The sequence below is a fragment of the Vigna radiata genome, chromosome 5 (assembly GCF_000741045.1).
Source record: "Vigna radiata var. radiata cultivar VC1973A chromosome 5, Vradiata_ver6, whole genome shotgun sequence".
NCBI lineage: Eukaryota > Viridiplantae > Streptophyta > Magnoliopsida > Fabales > Fabaceae > Vigna > Vigna radiata.
In genome coordinates this window covers 27,343,158-27,364,465 of record NC_028355.1, presented here as the reverse complement: position 1 = coordinate 27,364,465, position 21,308 = coordinate 27,343,158, and the positions used below count along the sequence as shown (strand labels likewise).

At 30.1% G+C, this 21,308-nt stretch overlaps 2 protein-coding genes across 3 annotated transcripts; one reads left to right on the top strand and one right to left on the bottom strand.

The window, feature by feature from the left end:
- Positions 1–4,917: 4,917 nt before the first annotated feature.
- Positions 4,918–10,844, bottom strand: LOC106762072 (SURP and G-patch domain-containing protein 1-like protein). Of its 2 annotated transcripts, none has more exons than XM_014645769.2 (9): positions 10,719–10,844; positions 9,115–9,559; positions 7,465–7,591; positions 7,266–7,372; positions 6,536–6,694; positions 6,141–6,275; positions 5,843–6,016; positions 5,311–5,489; positions 4,918–5,192 (listed from the first exon to the last, which is right to left on the bottom strand). In XM_014645769.2, exons 2-9 carry the CDS (start codon positions 9,515–9,517, stop codon positions 5,166–5,168), a joined length of 1,311 nt encoding a protein of 436 aa, XP_014501255.1. In that variant the 5' UTR covers positions 9,518–9,559; positions 10,719–10,844; the 3' UTR covers positions 4,918–5,165. The 2 variants fall into 2 exon arrangements, with proteins under 2 accessions (XP_014501255.1, XP_014501257.1); XM_014645771.2 differs by having other exon boundaries at positions 6,141–6,272.
- A 3,347-nt stretch (positions 10,845–14,191) lies between these two features.
- LOC106761163 (putative tRNA (cytidine(34)-2'-O)-methyltransferase) lies at positions 14,192–19,196 on the top strand. The gene is made up of 7 exons (XM_014644681.2): positions 14,192–14,374; positions 14,466–14,578; positions 16,555–16,623; positions 16,725–16,783; positions 17,106–17,166; positions 17,244–17,297; positions 18,606–19,196. The coding sequence occupies exons 1-7, from the start codon at positions 14,224–14,226 to the stop codon at positions 18,888–18,890; spliced, it is 792 nt and encodes a 263-aa protein (XP_014500167.1). The 5' UTR covers positions 14,192–14,223; the 3' UTR covers positions 18,891–19,196.
- Positions 19,197–21,308: the final 2,112 nt, after the last annotated feature.

The window sequence follows — 21,308 nt, the reverse complement described above, 5'->3', positions numbered from 1 at the left end:
CAACGATTTGTCACTGAGCACTATAAAGGCAGTTTGAAAACATCTAAAATATGAAATTTTGCAACTGAGCACTAAAGGCGGTTAAGAGGAAAAGTAAAAGGCGGTGCGTAGTTGACCCACAAGAAAATGGTTTTGAGCACTTAAGGCAGCAAAGAAAGAAGAAAATCCTACATAGAAGGAAACCTTTGTAGTTGAGTGTCAAAGCTAGAACTGAACAACATTGAAAAATAACTACAAAATATACATCTTGTGTCCTCATTCAGGCATTGAGTGGAGAAGTAAATAAGTAGTAAAAGAGTACAAATGAGTCTGTGAGGCTAGAGAGACTATGTTCTTATTGTAAATACTATATGTCTAGATGTTGTTATTTGTATTGCAACACCCTAAGTAGTTGATTTCTCTGCGGTGATACCAGTAACATTTTTATACTTTCTTTTCATTTAATGTTTGTCTAGGAGTACACCATAGAACGTGATCTAGTTATCCAAAGTTACAAGAATGGGTTTTCAGTAGTTGAACTAATTAAATCAAACCAAATAAAACTCGTTGCCAAGGATGGAACTATGTGTTTGGCTCCCATCACTTTGACTCTTAATGTAGGTTTTGAGCAAAACTTATGCCGAGGAATTAGATAAAATGTTCAAGACTTGGATAAACATTACATGAGGAATTTGTGTGTTCTTGACCTCAGAAAACAGGAAAAGTAATATCCATGACCAAGATTGTCTTCAGACGTGGGAATATATCTGATTAAGTTGAACAAAGATTTGTAACCACGGAGTAACTCTTTAAGATTGAAAGTTGCTAAATAATCTTACTACAAAAGGAATTTATATAAGATTATTTAAAACTTTATCTTAAAACAATTAATTTGGATATCTAAACTGGAAGTATTTGAAAGTTGTTATATACAATCAATCTATTATAGTTTCATCTAGACGTATAAATTGAATCTAACATCCACTTCACTCAATCTATATATTGCATAAATTCATATTGTTTTATAAAAATCCAAAAAAACCAACTACCAATATACTTACTAAATCCATATATATGATCACTCTCATTCAACGGTCATGATCTGTATTGGTATTTGACTATTTTCAAACAATTATCAATCTCATGTCAATCCTTTAACAAATATCAAATACAAGATGCATTTTTATAGGATGAGAAAACATGTTTCATTAACTTATTAATAAATAAAACAGCAACAAAAGAAATCTCCCGCAATAAATAATTGTTATATAATATCGTAAATAGGTTAAACTTATTGCATTCACTATTTTATATCTATATATTTCTCTATCAATTTATATCTATCTTATTTATCTCTATCTGTTTATCACCATTAGTAACCATAAAAATTATTATTAAATTATAAAAGATGTTACTAATATAATATTATCTCAAATGTTAGATATATCCTATATTACTAATAGATTTTAGTGACATTTTTACACAATGGAAACATTTATAAAATATATTACTAAATACTTTGAACAACATTTATTTAATGGAAATATAACATTTTAAAGTGTCATTAAATAATTTTAGTAATAATTTTTTTAAAAAGTAACATTACAAAAATTTACTACAAAGTTTTAGTAACATTTATTTTAAATAGAGAGACATTTTTAAATTGTTATTAAAAAATTTAGTAATATTTTTTTTATAAAGGTAACATTATAAACATGTTACTAGTATTAATGTTTTGTATCATTTAAAAAATGTAACTTATAAAACATGCAATGATGTTAAAATTGTTCATTAAATAATAACTTTCCAATTTAAAATTCTATAAGATTGAGATCACAAATATGAATTTGTTTAATAGGTTGAGAGATTTCAAAGAAAAATTGATTGAAGAGAGATGTTAAAACTCCTACTTCTATGAGGTCTTTTTATCAATCCTATTATTATTTTCATATAAGTCACGTGATAGGATTTAACATCAAAGATGTAAAACATTGACAATTCAACCACAAGAAACAATATATCCTTCATAATTAACTTACAATTTTCGTATGATAATAGCAAGGAAAAGTTTTTAGGAAGTAACTCTTCTAAAAAAGTCAGCAACATATAAAATTATCTTATTTATTATTATTACATATATAATAACAAATAAGATTCTAAATATTTTTCATGCAAATGTTCTTCCTGCAAATAATAGACTCCTTCAAAATATTGAAAAGTTTATCCAAATTGATTAGGTCAAATAAAAACGCAGTTCAAGATTTTTTACATGCCTTTTATACAGTATATATTTTGTCCTTGTTAATATTTTCAAAACAAGGATGACGAAAAAGAAACCTATAATTGAAGAGTATTTTTTTTACATATAAAAGTTATTACATTAAATAATATAAAACATTTTGAGACGTAAAGTTAGAGATCATAATGAAAAACATTCATTCACACTTTTCTCTAAGCATGTCATTTTTTGTTATCGTTACAAAATTTTTCCTTAATACTTGTTTCCAAGCCGTGTGGGATGTATATACTTTAACACTCAAGTCATTATTATGACCATTCTATTAGCACAGTAAAATCTTAAATTTACAATAAATATAATTATTTACCTTTATATCTTAGACTCATATTTATAGGTTTCAAAATAAACTTATTATTAATATAGACTTAATCATGACTTAATTCTTAGTAAACATCTTAAGGTTTTTAAGTATTCATGACCGTTCAGTCATTCCTGTTCTTTGACCAAATAGTCGTTTGATTCAAACTCTAGTAAGCCAATCCTAAACCGCTAAGTCAATAGCTGGCCAAATGGTTATACATTACAAAAACTATTTAATATTTTTTTAACAATTAAAAAAGATGGTTTATTCAATAAAATCATGATGATTAAAGTTAAGAAGATGACGTATTGATAAATAACCAGATTAAACTATGAAGCAAGAACAAAAGAAGTCATCTAAATAAGAAGTTCAGCACCAAATCATTTGAGTGTGTCTCCATTTATTTTGCACCTAATAAGATGACAACCTTTTCAAAGCAAATATAATAACATGTTTTTATGACTTCACCTGATCCTATATTAGGTACAAAATCATAGGATGATTTTGATGCAACAAAACGACAGAATAGTTGTTGTCCTGACTTTACAGCATGCACTTGTTTCTCACTTTGGTCTCCAATAGAATGATGTGATTGAAGATAAGATTAGGTTTGCAGATGAAAAGCAGAATTTGGAAGTTCTGAAATTCTAGAGGTTGCATGGGAGAATAGTGTTGTACATTATGAGACCAAAGAATAAAAAATTTAACTACTAACTATTTTATTTTATTCCAATGCGTGAGGTAAGCAGCACAAACACTTTTTTTGTAGCAAAAGCAAAGATTTCATAAGATCGATTCCATCTTTCTCTTTATAGCTGTAATCCATGTGAAAAATTATAAATAAAATCTCATGTTTGGTTCTTCCATTGAAGACGGAGAAAATTAGATAAATTTTGATAAACTTATATCAAATACTATATAAGAGGATCTTCAACCCTAAGTTTTAGGTTTTAATAATGAGTAATAATATCATGACACACTTTTACATTAAACTGACACAGAATGCAAGGATAAAATGGTCCAAAAAGTATAACATTTTGTAGTTTTTCAAGAAAAAAGAAAATAAAAAATAAGTAAGAGTACTATCAAATGAATGTAAAAAATTTAAGTGTGTCAAAAGAATAATTTCTCTTTAATAATATGTTTAGATAGAAATGTTTAGACAATATCAATTGAAAAAAAAGTTATTTAACATCGATAAAAATTCAGCAAGAAAAAATACTAATAATGTTGTAAAAGTAACCTGAGTTATGTCAGTCTAACCATTCATGGTTGACATTAACCAAAAACAATTTTGACCAATATCAATAAAGAAAAAACTTTGATAATTTCTATTGAAAAAATCTGGACAAATTATGACCAAAAATAACATCAACAAAAAATAATAAAAAATTATCATTAATGTTAGTATTTTTTTAATTATACCAATTATATTATATTTAAATGATTTTTTCTTATTGAAGTATTTTATCTAAACGAGAAATTAAAATTTAATAAGTTTAAATTGACTTAATCAAGTAAAAATTTGAAAAATAAAACAATTTAAAATAAAATGAACTCGAATTTAATGTACTTAAATGTATTAAAAATTGTATAATTTTATATCCAAATCTACATCTTTCTATTTATATATTACTATTCTTATATACTGCTCCCATTATTTGTTTATATTGAATATATATCTCTAACTCATATTTGACTCTAACCTTTAACAAGAAGTCCTCTCCCAAACTTAAATATAACCAAAAAGATAATTGATTTTATACTTACGAACAGTTATATAAACTTATTATATTTCTTACACAAAAAATCTATATTTCATAAACTATTGTTGATTATATTAATTGAAAATTGAACTTTAAAATAATATTGTCAGAACATGTTGGGTGGAAAATATTGCCTTGTTTTCATTCAAGAACCCGGATGAAGTTGGTTGGTACAAATAATCAAGAAAACATGTTGGAGAGTAAAAAGATAATATTTTTGTTTAGAGGTGTCTGAAATCCCATTCACATTTTAGAACTTTTAGAATTATTAGACAATTGAGATTTTGTCATGTCATTGGTATGACATTACTGTGCCTAAACATCTAATATGATGGGTTTAATCATTTAATAATGATAAACAAAATTGTGAAATTTAATCATTTAAGAAAAAATATATATATTTTTTAAGTTTAGTTGGAATTTGAAAAGGGGAAACTGGTTTCAATCCCAAAATGCCTCTTCAGCTTGTTTCTTCTTGCTTGAAAATTGTAGTATTAACTTGATGAAACATCTTTTAATCATGACATGACAATAAGGAGAGGTTAATCACTCAAAGATATAATAACACAACAATCAATAAACCAGACGAGCTGTACCACTATTAATAAAAAAACATGCTCCAAATCTCAGGTAAGTGAAAATAACAAGAAACCATTATTTTTTGACGGATAAAGATATAATTGTATCAAACATTAAACCCTTCCTCCTCTTTTCTCCCCAAGTCTTACAAGCACTACAACACACAATACGAAAACCCTAAACCAATTCATCCGACACAAGCTCACTTTTCCTGAAAAGACTTGCAGATCCATTGTCAAGTTCAGTAATAAGCTTTTCGAGGATTGTTCTGTAAAATAAACAATTAAAACATGAAAAACAGTTTGTCAAAGTAAAGTACCTTGATATTGACCAAGTAACTGAAACTTCAATGGAAAAAAATAAAAAAGGTTCCAAGCATTATTTACCAGAGGATTGGGTCTGTAACGATAACCAAGCATCATCCGCTTCTTGTACTGTTCATATATGTCATCCTCTGAAGTCACCTCCCCAGGTTCCTGAGCACCAACCCCCAAGTTATTCTTCTTAATATTACCTGCCATGATAGGATCTGAAATACCCTTCCTGGATCCGCCCAGACCCTCACCTGAGAATTAACGATTGTTAGAACAAGAAACAACAATAACGCAAGTTTAATGTATTATCAATAATTATGTAATTTCAAACAACTCTCAAAACACTATGGTACTCATACAAGACAAATTTGCAGCAGATTCCTAGTATTCGTATGTTTCACATTGCACATCAAAGATAACAACTAAGGTAAACTATTTTTAAGAAAATAAAAAAACTTGGCCAAACACTTTCCCACAAGAAAAAATAAATAAGGAGCTTCAAAATAAGCTCCAGCTTGATGAGTCCAGGTTTTAAATGTCTTTAGACACAAGTTAACGGAAAATAGTAAGAGCTTGAAAATGAAACTGGGAAAGCACAAAGCACCTTCTTTCCAACCCATTTTTGACAGGAGCCTGTGGCCTACATTATCAGCCTGAATCTTTGACCTCTCTACATGCTCCTTTGCAGCTTTCTGTGCTGCAGCATCATTACAGCTGGCCAAGAACTTCTCAAGTTCTTCTGGAGGTATGAAATCACCCATGTGATGGCCTTTTTTGCCTGGTATCACCCAAAACGAAAGGAATCAATAGATTATTCCATTAAAAGGATAAATGAAAAGAATAACCGTTTTAACTAAATGAATATTCTGATTAAAAACGCCAGTAACAAATCAATTTTAAACCTTGAAGAGAGGCAGGAGGGGGCATCTCATCTTTTGAATACTTAGGTTGTTTATACTTTTCTTCCCGTGCAGCTTTCTTCATGTAGAACTCCATTAGTGCCAAAGAATCAGCATTTGATGAACCACTGGGCTCTTCTGCAGCAGAAATAGACAAAGGAAATAGCAACAAGAGTAGGTTGCACACCAAGTCCGTGAGAAGAGTAATAACAAATAATAGTTAATGTGTAGTTCAGATATTTTTAAGCACTTTCAGGATAAAAATGAAATGCAGTGGAACAAAATCATGACTTCCATTGAACACACCTTAAACTTTATCAAATTGACAAAAAAATAGAGATCAAACAGACAGCAGCAGGGGAAACAATAAAAGGAATACACATTAAAATCGCAATTACCACTCATTCCAAGTGGAGATGTTTGAATTGAAGATCCAGAAGCTCTTGGATTGTCAGCACTTTCATATAAAGCAGATGCAGGAATTTGGTAGGATGTATTCTGCTGAGATGATCTTTGATTACCACTAGTGGGTTTGGAAGATGAAGTACTTGTTCCCCCTGAATAAACCCACCACGTGAAAAACCAAAATATACAAGAGGTAAATGAGAAAGCATATTCCACACATCAGAGAGAGATCAAAACTTGTCAAATCTGCAGGCTAGTGGATGAACTAAGCAACATTACTAGGAGACATATCACATATACTGTCACCACTTCAAACATATATCATGTGTAATTAAAACGCAAATCAGTATCAACAAAGACACCACAGAAAACAATTGCAGTTCTGAGACTTAACAGTTACCATATAACATCCATAGAAATTTAAGTCCTAATCTTTAAGATATCATCTCAAACATAAATATATTCATGAAGCAACTACTAAAGCACCTAAAGATCATGGTTTAAAATCATGAAAATATATTCAAATACTATAACAATGATCATCAACCAAACAATGCAGTTTACATGAAAATACTATAAAAATGGATGGATGAAAACTTTAAACGAACAAAACTAGGGTTTACAATTCCTAGACTGAAAAAGCAACTAAAATTATGGAAATCTATTGAAACGTAATACATTGTAAATTGGTCTAAAAATATGAAAATATACTGAAATACTAACCATTACGAGGCACATGTGATTCCCTTGTCTGCGCAAGAGCCTTTTCTTCTTGAGCAAGCTGATATTCATAGTACTTGTACTCAGCACATCTCTCATCAAATAAAAATCTGCAGGTTAAAAAATGCACCAAAAATAATCATAAATTACAACACATATAAATGATCAATAAACAAGGATTAGAAGTTGATTTCATACTTACTTGAAAGGTGTATCCCCTGGATTTTTTTGACGCGTAACATCCTCAAATTGCCTTCCATTTTTTGCCACAAAACTTGCTAGTTTGTCAGCAACTTTCTTCACTGTAGGATCACTTGGGGAAGGAGGTGCTGCATATCACTTACAAAACTGATTAATACCGAGAGCATGAACAAGGGAATGCAAATTAGTCTTGTAGCAGGCCTGCCAATACACCATTTCTTGATAGGTACTTGGGGAATAAGCTGCATTCATGAGACAAAAATATTCAAGACATTTTCTCCTCTTTGCTGCATGCCACTCTAATGAGCAAAGAAGGTATACACGGAGAGGACCTCTTCAACAATGAAACCGCAGGTAATGTAGAGGATGACTATTTTCACGTGAAGAAAAAAAGGGGGCAAACGGTGTAATTGCAACTGTATGCCAAGTGGCATTTTCCTTCAACTAAATTATCTCTGGGGGAATGTTCAGAAATGCTAAGACTGACCAAACAATGAGTTTAAACCCTTAGTCCTCCACTACACCTTTTGTGACCCAAAGGATGAGTACAAGTGAACAAGTCCCTATTTCAATGCTATTACACTTATGTCCCCCTTTCTTCCACACCCAAGTAAACAGAACAAGAGCCAGCTGTTTATTTATGATTTAAAAAATTGGTTTTAAAAATGTATAAAATAGTGATTTTATCTTATACAAAGTTTATGAAGTGCAAAAAATAGTATTTTCTGCCTAACCATTTTTTGTTTTAAAACGTATTTCTAATTTCAGGTCCTTTTTGAGAAGCTACTCAAAAACACTTTTCAAAATAAACAATCAGACTTGGAATTTTTTTTTTCAATGGCCTGGAAAAAAAATTAATGGCCTGGAAATTTTATTTTAATTTTTTACAAAAAGACCTGAAAAAAATTGGTTATTACTCACATTGAGAATAGTTTATAGAAGACACAAAATTTTAGGAAAATCTCACAGATGCAAGCAATGTTGTATTCACATCAAAGAGAAAAAGAAATATATAATTTAAAGATTGTGTTTGAAACAGTAACAAAGCTGTCAACAACAACGCTGCTTAAGGCATAGGCAAAGTCCCATAATTGTTTTTGTATCTGATGCCCCCTCCCACAGGCTTTGGGGCCTGACACGTGAACAATGCAAAGGCTGCCCCTTACCATGTGCTGAAATTGAACTTTTACTCAGAATTGGTAAGAATTGGCAAGGACTGATCACTTGGTTAGAGATTCTGATACATCAAAGACCATCAAGCTCAAAGATGCTAGGGAAAGCCTCATAAATAGTTTATGTATCTAACAGAAAGTTATGATGATATACAAAAGTTGGATAGAGAAAAAAATAACAATAAATGAAGGGAAGAAAAGAAAATCAGAAGACAAGTTAGTATTCAAGATATATTTACATACGAAAATTATATTCACATTCACAATGACATACAAGTGGAAGGTCTTCAGCACACATTAATGAACTAAAAAATGTAATAAGTGAATAACAATCATTGAAAAAATAGCAAGACATATATAAAGGCTGGCATTATGGATCACATGCTATTTGATTATTCTGATTTTAAAACTGCAATAAGTAGGAATACCAATCATGAGCCAACTATCTGCAAAAACAAGAAAGTTTAAGAAGTAATTACCAACATCAAGTTGTCTTGATGATTGGTCAATGCCATCCTGGCCTAACTTTTGTCGTTTTAGTGGTGCATCATTTGAAATATACCCAGCTTCTGTTTCTTCTTCATCTTCATCGGCACTCAATTTAACAGGGGGTGGTACCAGCTTTGACTTTTGTTTTAAACTGAAAGCTAGTTTGCCACCAGAACCACCCTGGGATGTTTTCCTAGTATCATTAACCTTCGAGTCCACAGATGTTTTGGTAATGGAGGGATTGGGCGACAAAGACCCTGAAATAACCTTAATTGGCTTAGAATTCTCTAATTTTACATTCTTCCCTTTCTCCTGCTCTTGTTGAAGTTGCTTGAACCTCTCCATGAAAGAACCATCATTGACGAATAGGCTAGGTGGCACCCCCTTATCCATTAGCTAACAGCCAAACAATGCAGTTTACAGCAACCCAGTCCACTGTTTGACAAGCAAGCTTTAAAGCCTTTTAGATGATGCAGTTGGCTTTTAAATCTGACTTTTATTTTTTGTATGCACATATACATGGTATAGTTTAATACATGTTTGGTTCAATTAATTTAAGAAAATTTCTCTTTTTTGCAGCTTCCGATAAGAGCTTTTGACAAAAGCCATTTTTTGTCATGAAGAAGCGGTAGCCAAAAATGATATAAATCTAAACATGTGAAGAATTATAATTTCGATGTCAAGCCTGATATCATTAACAATAAGCACAACCATAAATTAATCAAAAACAAGGTAAACAAGCCCATAGAAGAGCAATCATTTTATCATGCATATTGTGAAATGTAACAAAAATTCCACTGAACTATGACAATATATCACATCAATCTATATATAAATCAAAGAGGGAACCCTTCCAATGAAAAAGGGTTGTTCATAAGAAGCTGGATTTCGTAAGAAAGAAACAACATCAAACCACAAATTTTAATGTGTTCCTCAGACCACACTGGCACGTCAGGAAGATCAGAGGAAAGAGTAAGACAAGCAAATTTCAGCTGTGTAATTCAAATGGATGGCTAAGATTAAAATTAACTAAAACATATTCGACCGTCCATATACAATTTGTATGGCCAAGACTTATTATTCTTATTATTCTCATCTCTTGCACGCTCAGTATATATGACAGTTTCTCTCCTATATATGTTAGTTCATATTGTTTCTTAGACCTTCAGAATTTACCCAGGGTGACAAAAATAGGGGGACAGAACATATGAATCCCTATGATGATAACCTAAGTCTTGCATACAATGACCTTAAGTCTTCCATAACAGATTCAGGAAAAACTATATAACAAAATTAAACAGGTCTTTAGGGACTATCTATCACATGTGAAAGACAAGACCACGGATTGAGATCATTCTGTAGAGGGATAGATTTGATAGAAAACATTGGCAAAGATGAACGCACCGAATGAAAAACCCAACAACACCGTCTAACAGAATCGATTCACATGAGATGATCTCAAAAAGCAAACCCTAATTACGAGTTCGATTCCAACATCCCCTTAAATCCCTTTAAATCGAACCACATCCATTGAAGATAAGAAAAGATTGAGAGAGAAAACCCTAAATTGGAAGCAGAAGCAAAAAAGACTGACCAAACGATGTTGTTGTGTGTTGAATTTGATGCAAATCGGAAAAAACTGAACTTTTCTCCCCAAACGCTGTACAAACCTAGCGAAATAGATAGTTGTCTCTTGGCTCATTTCCTTTATATATGAAAATGTATAGAAAACCAGTGACAAAAATATTTATAAATTTTAATAATAATAACCATTATAATATACATTATTATTTCTTTATTAATCTTTTTAAAGAATAGCTTCAAATCTAAAAAGTTAAAATAAAATATATTTTTTAAAATTAATGTTATATTAATATAATTAATTTAATTTTCAAAAATATAATAATTTAATCTATAAATTATAACATAGGTAATAGTATTACTTTTTAAATTTTTTTAACTTAATAAAATGTTGCTTCTTTTAATTTTTTAAGATAAACTATTATTTTGAAAAACAGATAATCCTAAATTTATTTAGGTCATTGACTAAAAATAACTCGATTTAGACCAAGAGTTTATTATCTGACTTTTTAAATCAATCTTGTAGTGCTAATTTTAAGAAAAAAAATATAAAAATGTAATTTTAAAATTATTATGTATACTAATTAAATCTTTTTTTATAATTCCATGAATATAAAAATATTTAACAATGTCAATATGCTGTGTGTTATCCTATAAAGAATAATAAAATTGATATTAAAAATCAATTTTTATATTTTAAATAATGATGTACTTAATATTTTATTTTTATAAAATTAGAAGAAAAACATGATAAACTTAAAACTATAATATTTTCAATTTTTCTATTAATAAAATAATTTTTTTATTCTTTTTTAAGTTTGTTACTAGTTTTATCTGTAAATATAATTCATTTTTATTATTTATAAAAATTTAACTTCAACAATTTATAATTATATTTACATATTTTTTAATTATACATTATAAAATATAAAAGAATATTTATTTTATATTTTTTTATAATTTTTCATTACAATAATTATTATAATATCTATTTTTAATAATTTTATTAAAATAGATACTAGAAAAAATATTTTATTATTTACACTATTTTTTATCAGGTGTCAAATCTTGGTTTTTTTATTATTAGTAATAAAAAATTTAGTTAAATATGTTTTTAGTTATTAAACTTTAATGTAAATTTGGAATTCGTCATTGTTCAAATCATTAATACAATTTGGTCCCAAATTTTAAAAGATAACATATATAGTTCCTATAACTTATTGCGTTAATATTTTCAATATCTTAAATGTTTTTCAGAATGATATTTGAGTTGTTTATATTGTTTAACATGTTTTAACTCAAACGTCAGTCTAAAATATCATTTAACAAGTCAAAAAAATTAACATTATTAGATTAAAAGGATTATATTCATTTATTTTTAAAGTTTGAAAGCTAGATAAATTTCAATTTTATGTCCAAGCTTAGAACTAAAAACATATTTAGTCCTAAGAAATGTATTCTCTTGGTCATGCTTATTGTGTTAACACATGTAACAAAATGTTGACTTTTTTATTATTTGACCTTTTTTTCTTTTCTCATTTCTTTTGTTCATGCATGTATATATTTTCATGAGATTGGAAATCTCTGCTACCCATAAACATTTATTTCTATTTTAGGGATTTTTACTCCCAAAGTTTGTATGGAAGATGATGACAACCTCCTTAGCTTTGTTGGGCCAAAGCTAGGAGACGTGCATGAAGGGATGTTTTCTTCGATGAATGGTGTGGAAATGTAGTGGTAAATGCTCCAAGGATATTAACTAAGGTGTGGATGGCGTAGAAGCTCATGACCTCTAAGAGATATAGTGGTGGTGGTGTAGTGTTTGGTGGCTCTAAGAGAGGTGAGGCCAACTCAAGAAGGAAGGTGACTAGAGGAGCCTTAGGATTGCTCTAGTCTTGATTTAGGAAGTGTATAGCCTAAATTTGGTAGCATAGCATTACATTAATATGAGATGAAATACAAGGGTGGAGACACCTCTATTTATAGGCCAAGGGTGTTGTCTCCTTCTAACCCTAAAAGCATGATCTCTCACTCTTGCTCTTATTGGTAAAAAATGAGGCCTTTTAATGAGTGTACAAGTGTCCACAAATCCTCTCCAAATATGAGAGAACATGTGGTCGTTACTAAAAGCAAATCATCTCCAATGATGGAGGGACACATGGCCACTACCAAAAAGAAATCTTCTCCACTCCTAGGGTGTCATGTGGCCACTTCTAAAACACAAATCTTCTCTAATGGAAGCATGACACATGGCACACATCTTCCACTTGGTTTGAATGTCTAACTTAAGAAAAAATTTATGCTACTTAGGCCTTAATACAAACCTTAAACAAGCCTACACTACATGGTTGAATACAATGGCCTAGATATCCTACATTACTCTTTAATCCATGCTCCATGATGGCTCAAAAGATGGCCCACAAGGTAAAGTTGATATCATCTTCATGGATGACTTCCACTCTCGTGAAAGTGTTTGAGCATGGCTAATGGATTTGCCATCAAAAGATGAAGGCGAGAGAGAAGATTGTATTAATTTAATAATTGAAGAAGATCATGATTCATCTTTCAATAAAGGTGTTAATCCGGTTTACCATGAGTTTATATATGGATGGGTTTAAAAAAAAAATAAAATTTGGATATAAGTCAATTTTGAGCTCATCTCACTAAGAACATGAGTTACCAACCCATGTAATTATCACTTTATGTTTCAATATTATTAGTTAACGCTTTTTTTTATTGTACTACAGATGAGGATAAATAAAAAGATGCTTCAAGAGAGACAAGTACTATGAACTTATCTATTTAAGATTCTAATATTATAGATGAATAAATGACAGAAAAATTATCAATGTTAGATACTTATCTGTTTTGCTTTTTGTGCTTGTTTTTTCATTATATTTGGAGTTTAATATAATTTTGGATTATATTGTATTTTTTAATTTTGTATTGTCTCCCAAGTTTAACATCATTTTGGACTGAAATTTATTTAGATTTGAAATTAAAAAAAATTGTTATTTTTTCATAATTAAAAAAAATATAATTAAATGAGATAGATCAAACTTATTTAACCCACTAGTAGATCAAACTTTTTTCGACTTAGTAATAAATAAGTCGAATTAGATTAATTATTAAAAGAACAATACTAAGAACATAGGTTAAAAATAATTAATAAACATTACATTTTACAAAAAAAATTATAACTAACTTAACAAAATTCCTTTATTAAAGGAATAAATAATATTTTAATATCTAAAATTATTAATCATAAAGAAACACTAAGAGAAATTGTTAAAAAAATTATTATTAATTGTAAAAAAGATATTTTTACTTTTAAAAAATGTATTATATGAATTTATATCATTTTAATTATATTTTAAAAGTGTCTAAGTGCACTCTTGATTTTTAATTTTAAAAAACACGAATACTCACTCTTTCTCCAAAGAACAAAACTATATATTTGTATTCGAATGCATAGTCTCCAACGGATAGAGGAGAAAGAAGGAAAGGGGAAGTGAAGAATGGACATCACTGCCCTAAAATCCCTTAGCATTCCAATCCCATTTCACTTTCCGTCATCTAAATTTTCTCCCTTTTGTCAATTCACTTTCTTTCACTTCAAACCTTTTCTCACTTCTTCCTCAAGTCGCTTCTCCCCTCATTGCTCTCTCAGTAATTTCACATTTCTCACTCTTTCGCTATTTTTATTTGTGGGTAATTTGCTTTTTGTTATTCCAAAGTTGATTTTGTTCTTGTGTTACAGATGGGTCAGCTAAGATCGTAACCAAGGAAGGTGCTTTGCCTCGCGGCGTTGGAGAGGCTGTCAGTGAAGCATCATTTTCCAAGTTTCTTCAGGTTGTGCTCGTGTCACCTCAGGTAACAACAACATTCCTTTCAACTAGTTTTCTTTTTCTCAAATTACTGTTATTTGTTTTGCTTCTTGTCTAACTTTTCCTTTTTGTTAGTTTTTGAATTTTTTAGATTCGGTACTTACTGAAGCATTAAGTTAGTCCCAAAACTTTATAAAAATTAAATAAAATTAAAGCTGATATTTATCTGTAGCTGTTTATGCAAGTTGGTTTTGTTGTGAAGCAACTTTGCTGCTAGTATTGGGTTGTGAGTCGGTCAATCCATTTTGCACGAAGAAGAGATTGCAGAATGGAAGAGATGAAGCTTCAACAATAAACATAATGTCATGCAGATTATTGAATTGAAGTCATTACTCGGTCCTTAGAATTTGGATGTGAACTTTAAGTCAACCTTACAAAACTAATAAGTGAGACATTCTTTAGTTTGGCCATATCACGAGTCGATCAAACACCATGGTGTTAAAGATTAGACATCTCAGACATGAAATATCAGGACTAGAAATATATGGGTGGTTTGATTGTGCCCAATACCGGATAATCAATAGACTTAACGATACTTGTTAACATAAACTTTGATATCATCTTAGAATGAGAGTTTGTACTTAACTTGATCTTACAAAATCAACTTATTAGACAAGAGTTGTCCTTCGCTTGTATAGGTTAATTTGACTATCATTTATGTTGTCAATGATTTCTCAACGTTCAATTAGGTTCTTAGTTTCACTTTACAAAAACAACTTACAAGTTAAGATATACTTTATGTTCTCAAAGTTAGAATAACAAGCAGAGATTACATTTGGGTGGGTGCAAATCCAAGTTCAACCTCCCTTGAATAGTACTCTGCCGTAGGACTAATTAAATAATATTCGAGTTCTAAGAGATTAGTTTTTTTTTTTTTTTTTTTTTTTTGAATAAAGTTTTATTTTGTCAAACCCGTCCTTCATCTGATAGAACCAATGGTTCCAAGTCTATGTTAATACTACATGAGACCATCAATTGAGACTGCTAGACCAAAGATTCAGACCTATAATTCTGAGGTGCAAGTTCCCGGTCTCTGGGGCAATTGGGACGGAGTATGCTTCCCTTTCATCATTACCTAGGTTGTGAGTTACAATGAAAGTGCATTACAAAAGTGGTGGTAGCATACGAGGGAAGTTAGGCTAGCTAATCAGGCTTATACTTAGGCATGAGAAGACACTTCTTCTAGGAGAGGAAGCATCGCTATATTATCTTTGTTAATCAGTTTTGGATAATTTCAATACTGCGGATATTTTGCTGGGCAGTGGGGTTATAGTGAGAGAGTATGGGAATAACTATCTGCTAGACAGTTATTTTGTTGGATAGGTGGTGCTTAAAGTTAGGATACAAGAGAAAAAGTGCATAAAAGTATCAGTATGATTGAATCAGATGATGTTTAAGTTCATACAGAGAAGAAACTCCTCCCAAGAAAGATTTTTCCTAACTTTAAGCAGCATCTGATTCAATAATACTGATACTTTTTATGCATCTTTTCTCTTGTATCCTAACAACACCGCCTATATATTACAAGAGAGACTGATTTATGACAATTTCCTGCTAATTCCCCCGACAATTGCTTGCTAATTCCCCCGACAATTGCTCATGTCAAAAGAATTAAGAAAATAATGATCTAACTATGCATTTGCATATAACTGATCTGTGATCATTCACGTAATTTTTCAATAATATATTTTGTTGAGAATATTGCTATAAGGAAATGGATAGATATTAACTTCAAAATGATAATGATGATGAAAAAACAAAATGTTTATTGTTGGACTGGAACAAGTGTTTTGCACTTTAAATTGAAAGATATTATAATTCAAATCACTTTAAAGAAGTAAGGAAATTAAAGCTCTAAATATTAAAATTGGCCTCGATAACCCTTGTTTTAGCTTAGAGTTAGAATTATATTATAGTTTTAATTACTGAAAGATGTTCTGGGATTTATTTTGTCCTTGGTAGATTCCAGGAAACACAGGGTGCATTGCTAGGACATGTGCAGCATCAAATGTTGGATTACACTTAGTTGGGGTGAATTTTACTCTCTATATCTGAATATTTTTTATATTTGATGACAAGATTGTCATCTATTTTTTGTGTTGCAAAATACTAATGATAGGCTCTGCATTCAGCCATTAGGATTTCAGGTGGATGATACTAAGCTAAAGCGAGCTGGATTGGATTACTGGCCGTATCCTTGGATATATGCTTATCGAATTTTGATTTTTTTCCCTCACTTGCATCTCTCCAATACTAGACCAACACTTCTACCATACAGTGTAGTATGTAATTGTCTATCATTGTTTATTATGAATGCCTGACTCTGGATTTTAAGTCTTCTAAAGCTTTGTTTTTGATGGGGTGAAGTGTGTTGCTTTTCTAGTATAACATATCTAGTAGTTTTAACTGATCTAATATTTGATTTGTCCAAAATGAAAATAAAAACTGCTATGAAATTGGCATAATTGCTTTGCTGCTTTTTGTTTGTTTTCCATTATTAACATTTAATGCAGATATGTGGTTGTTAAGGTTCATGACTCTTGGGCAGATTTTCGTGATTATTTTAGGCAACAGGTGATTACCATTCAGATAAATTCAAAATATCATATCCTTTGACTCCATATGTGACATGCTTCCATCGTTTGGCACAGGAGGGTGAAAAGCGGTTGCTAGCTTTTACAAAGAGGGGAACTCAAATTCATTCTGTGAGTTGCCCACAATAGTATAGTTCCTTTAATTACAGAATTTATCCTGTTGATGCTTGATGTTTGTAATGCCATTACATCTCAGAAGGTCGTCTTATAATGAATTTCTTCTTTTTTCTTTAAATAAAAGTTGAAGATTTTGTTTTCAATCCTCAGTAGTTTCTCTTTATAGCATGGAAACTCACAAAATACAAATTTGGAATCCCCATAGCAACCTTCCTACTCTACATTGTCTACAGCTAATAGGAAACATGGGAACAGAATCATGGTATTACCATTTATGAGGAGATAATGAATGTCAGTGAAGACTGATATTGACATGTAATCAAGTTTTAGTTATAAATAAATCTACACTGTATCCTGAAGTTATTGGTGAGGGTATTTTACTATGTTAGAGCATGTTATAATGAAGTGTTCTTCCAACCATCCCCCTCCCACCCCCCTATAAAAAAAAAAAGAAGGAATTGAGCATTACGTCCAGATGAAGTAAATGTAAAGCTCTTTGTATGGAGATGCAGTATTCTAAGTTTTCCAAAATCTGTTAAGTGTATGATCTGACTCAACATTTGCTTCCGGGATTAAATGAATCTGGGGTACAATTGTCAAGTGAAACCAGGTATTGATTATGACTTTCTCACTTACCTATGACGTGGTTTGTGAGAGTGGATCATTTGGGGTTTGGTAGGAAGTAGGCGGTATTCTCATACTAGATTGATTTTAACAGAAAAGCCAACTGATCAGCTACTTTATTCAAAATGTAAAACCATAATCCAGTCCTATTTAAATTGGTCTGCTTTAGAAAGATTTTTCTTGTCTTTTATTTTACACGTGAAATACACTATCTATAGGTTCAAACGATTCATGATAATACTTCAAAACACAGTCAAGTTCTTAATAGCTAAATTCTAAATATAATTTCAAATAAATTGTCACTCTTACAATTAGTCTAAATCCAAGAGGGAATTAACTTTTAGTGGAGGAATACTAGCAAAGTTCTTAAACAAGTATAGGTAATCTATAAATTTTATAGATTATATTGATCTGTATTTGAAAACCAATCAAATCCAGTTTTTTCTTTTCCTTTGGGTGTTTAGTATTTGCATAGGCATTAGCCAGGAGCCTTCTACATTAGGGTCCATTAGTTTTATTTTCTTTTCTTCATGGTTTTTTAGTATTTTTTTTTATTGGACATCTCATGAAGCAAAGATTACTTATCATGTTTGAAAGTAGTGTGTGCCTAAGCATCCATAAAGCAATATAAGAAAACTGTAAACATGCCTATAATTGTGGTTCCTTCTCACTCTGCAGGAGTTTTCCTACAGAAAAGGTGACTATCTTTTGTTTGGTTCTGAAACAAGTGGCCTGCCACCTGAAGCCTTGTTAGACTGCAAAACTGAACCATTTGGTGGAGGGACTATCAAAATCCCAATGGTTGAGACTTATGTCAGATGTTTGAATCTGTCTGTAAGTGTTGGCATTGCTTTGTATGAAGCTTCCAGACAACTAAACTACGAGTCACTTCAGGTACCTTCAGAAAGCCATATTGATACTACTGAGGAAGAATCATTTATTGCTGAAGACATTTTTGCTTGAATATCATAAATATTTTATTCAACACAAGGGGGTTGGTTAATTGAGATGGAAAATGTCCGTAAACTCTGAATTAGTTAATCCCAAATCAGCAACCAATTCCATAAATACAACTCACTTACATGTGCCACTCACTAGATTTTGTGGAGATTATGTATCAAAATTTTGTACCAATCCACATGTAATATCATTGTAATCTAAAAAGTTGTGCCACTTATTGTGGAGGATTAGTTTAACATTTTCATTGAATCTGTGGAATATTGAAAAGAGGAAGGATAAATAATCACATTTTTACCTTTTCATTTTGTCCATTTGTCTGCATGAGCAATTTCATTAACTTATATGGAATCTTTTTTGTGCACAGATTGTGATTGTGAGATTGTACACCCTCCCTGGTTTTTCACTCTATACATGTGTTGATTGTTTGAAAAACTTTTCATTTACTCTCCTTATCAATGAAATTCTCCCATAGATTGGATCCATTTCAACATCAACCAAACAATCTAGGTTTTCAAAAACTAGAAAAGTGGAATTAATGTAAGAGAATAGATAAGTTGAAAAAAATTATCATTTTAAATTATGAAATTCAAGAGTAAGAACTTAAGAGGTTTCTCAAGAATTAAATTTAATTCGTAAATGAATCAAAACTCTTTATACAAATAAAATATATCACTGTTTATACAATCAATTTAAGATTATTATACTTAAATAAAAGAAAAAAAAAAATTGTAAGAAGTGACTATGATCGATCATTTCAATGCACTGGCTCTTCTCTGTCAATCTGAGATCTCACGTTCTTTCAACATGGAGGGCTAATTGGGTGTCTTGCACATGAAAGCTTTAAAACATGTCCAAAACACAAGGACTTTGTCCCAAATGGCTCACTGTCTTTCATTCTGAGGACCATAATTAACCTTTATCCTTTTGTTTTTTTCTTTTTAGCTCCTATCTTATCCAACTTGAGAGAACTTTGGAACATGCAAGTTGGAGAGAAAATCATGTTTTGTTGGAACTAATTTCAATTATCGGTTCAACTTTTTCTGTTGATAGACACTGTTTGTGATATTTTAAAGTATTAAAAGGAAGTATAATATACCAACACTAATATATTTTTAATGTTTAATAGATGATAACACTAAAAAATTAATAAAAAAATCTCGACTCAAATAAGATATGTTAGTCATTCTTCCTTCTTGCCCTAATTCCATATGGGAAAGAAATTCTCCATAAACACTTTTAATGAAATGAATTTAACTTATCGATAAAAGAAGCTTATTGTATTTATTTTTGTTCAAACAATAATATTGTATCCAGGCTAAAGGGGTTGTAGTTTTAGTCTTTAAATTAAGTTATGTTAATGAAATTATTATGTTTGATGATTTGGGTCCCATTGCCAGAGTAATGGAAGTAATGATCATAGTGCAATTTGGACCCTCCATCTTGTCAACATAAATATGCCTTGTCGGAACAACCTTTTTAATTCTATTTTTTTAAAATACAACGTTTGAATATGATAATAAGTGGAGAAGAAAATTACTGTTATGTTTCTCCAGTACTTCTTAGTTCACTGTTTAATGTTATCACTGCCTTTCAAGTAGAATATATAAATAAGCTATGAAATAATATAAAGAAAACTAAACTTGAACAAGTTTTTGTAAAGTCTTGGATTGACGATAAGCAGGACGTGTTTTTAGTGAAGACCTGTAAAAATAGATGATATTTATCATAGTTTAGTGTCCCATTTTTACGTAATAAATTCACCTTAATCTTTTGTAAATCTAAATTGCTTAAATAGTAAGTAAAATATTAATAACTGATATTTTATATTTAATATCAGTCATCTTCATTATATCGTGAAATTAATGTAAATAAATCATTTTTTACGTGATTATTTAGTTCATTATATGATAATACTTAATACATGATTACAAATTATAGAAGTATGAGAAAATATATAACCTTAATTTATTATATTAAATTTATATTTGATCCAACAAATATATTAAGTGATATGGTTTAACAAAGTCTACTGAGCTTACATACTTAAAGTGTTTGAAGATACTCTCATATATATATATATATATATATATATATATTTGTTGATGTAAAAATTCATATATTAATCATATATAACGAAATTTTGATAGTTTGATTATGTCATGATATTTCTTAACATTATATATTTACAAATTATTAGTATATTAGGTAAGGTATCACATTATTTTTATTATTTTGTTAATTATCATATATACGATAAGTTGTTATATTTGTTCATATTATTTGATATTTTTTTAATATGATCAGTTTTCAAAACAAATCTCACAGGACCTATAAACCCTATAAATACACATGATATTTCACTAGGAAATACACACTCATCCATATTCATTCTTTCTTACTGAAAAGATCTAAACTTTTTTA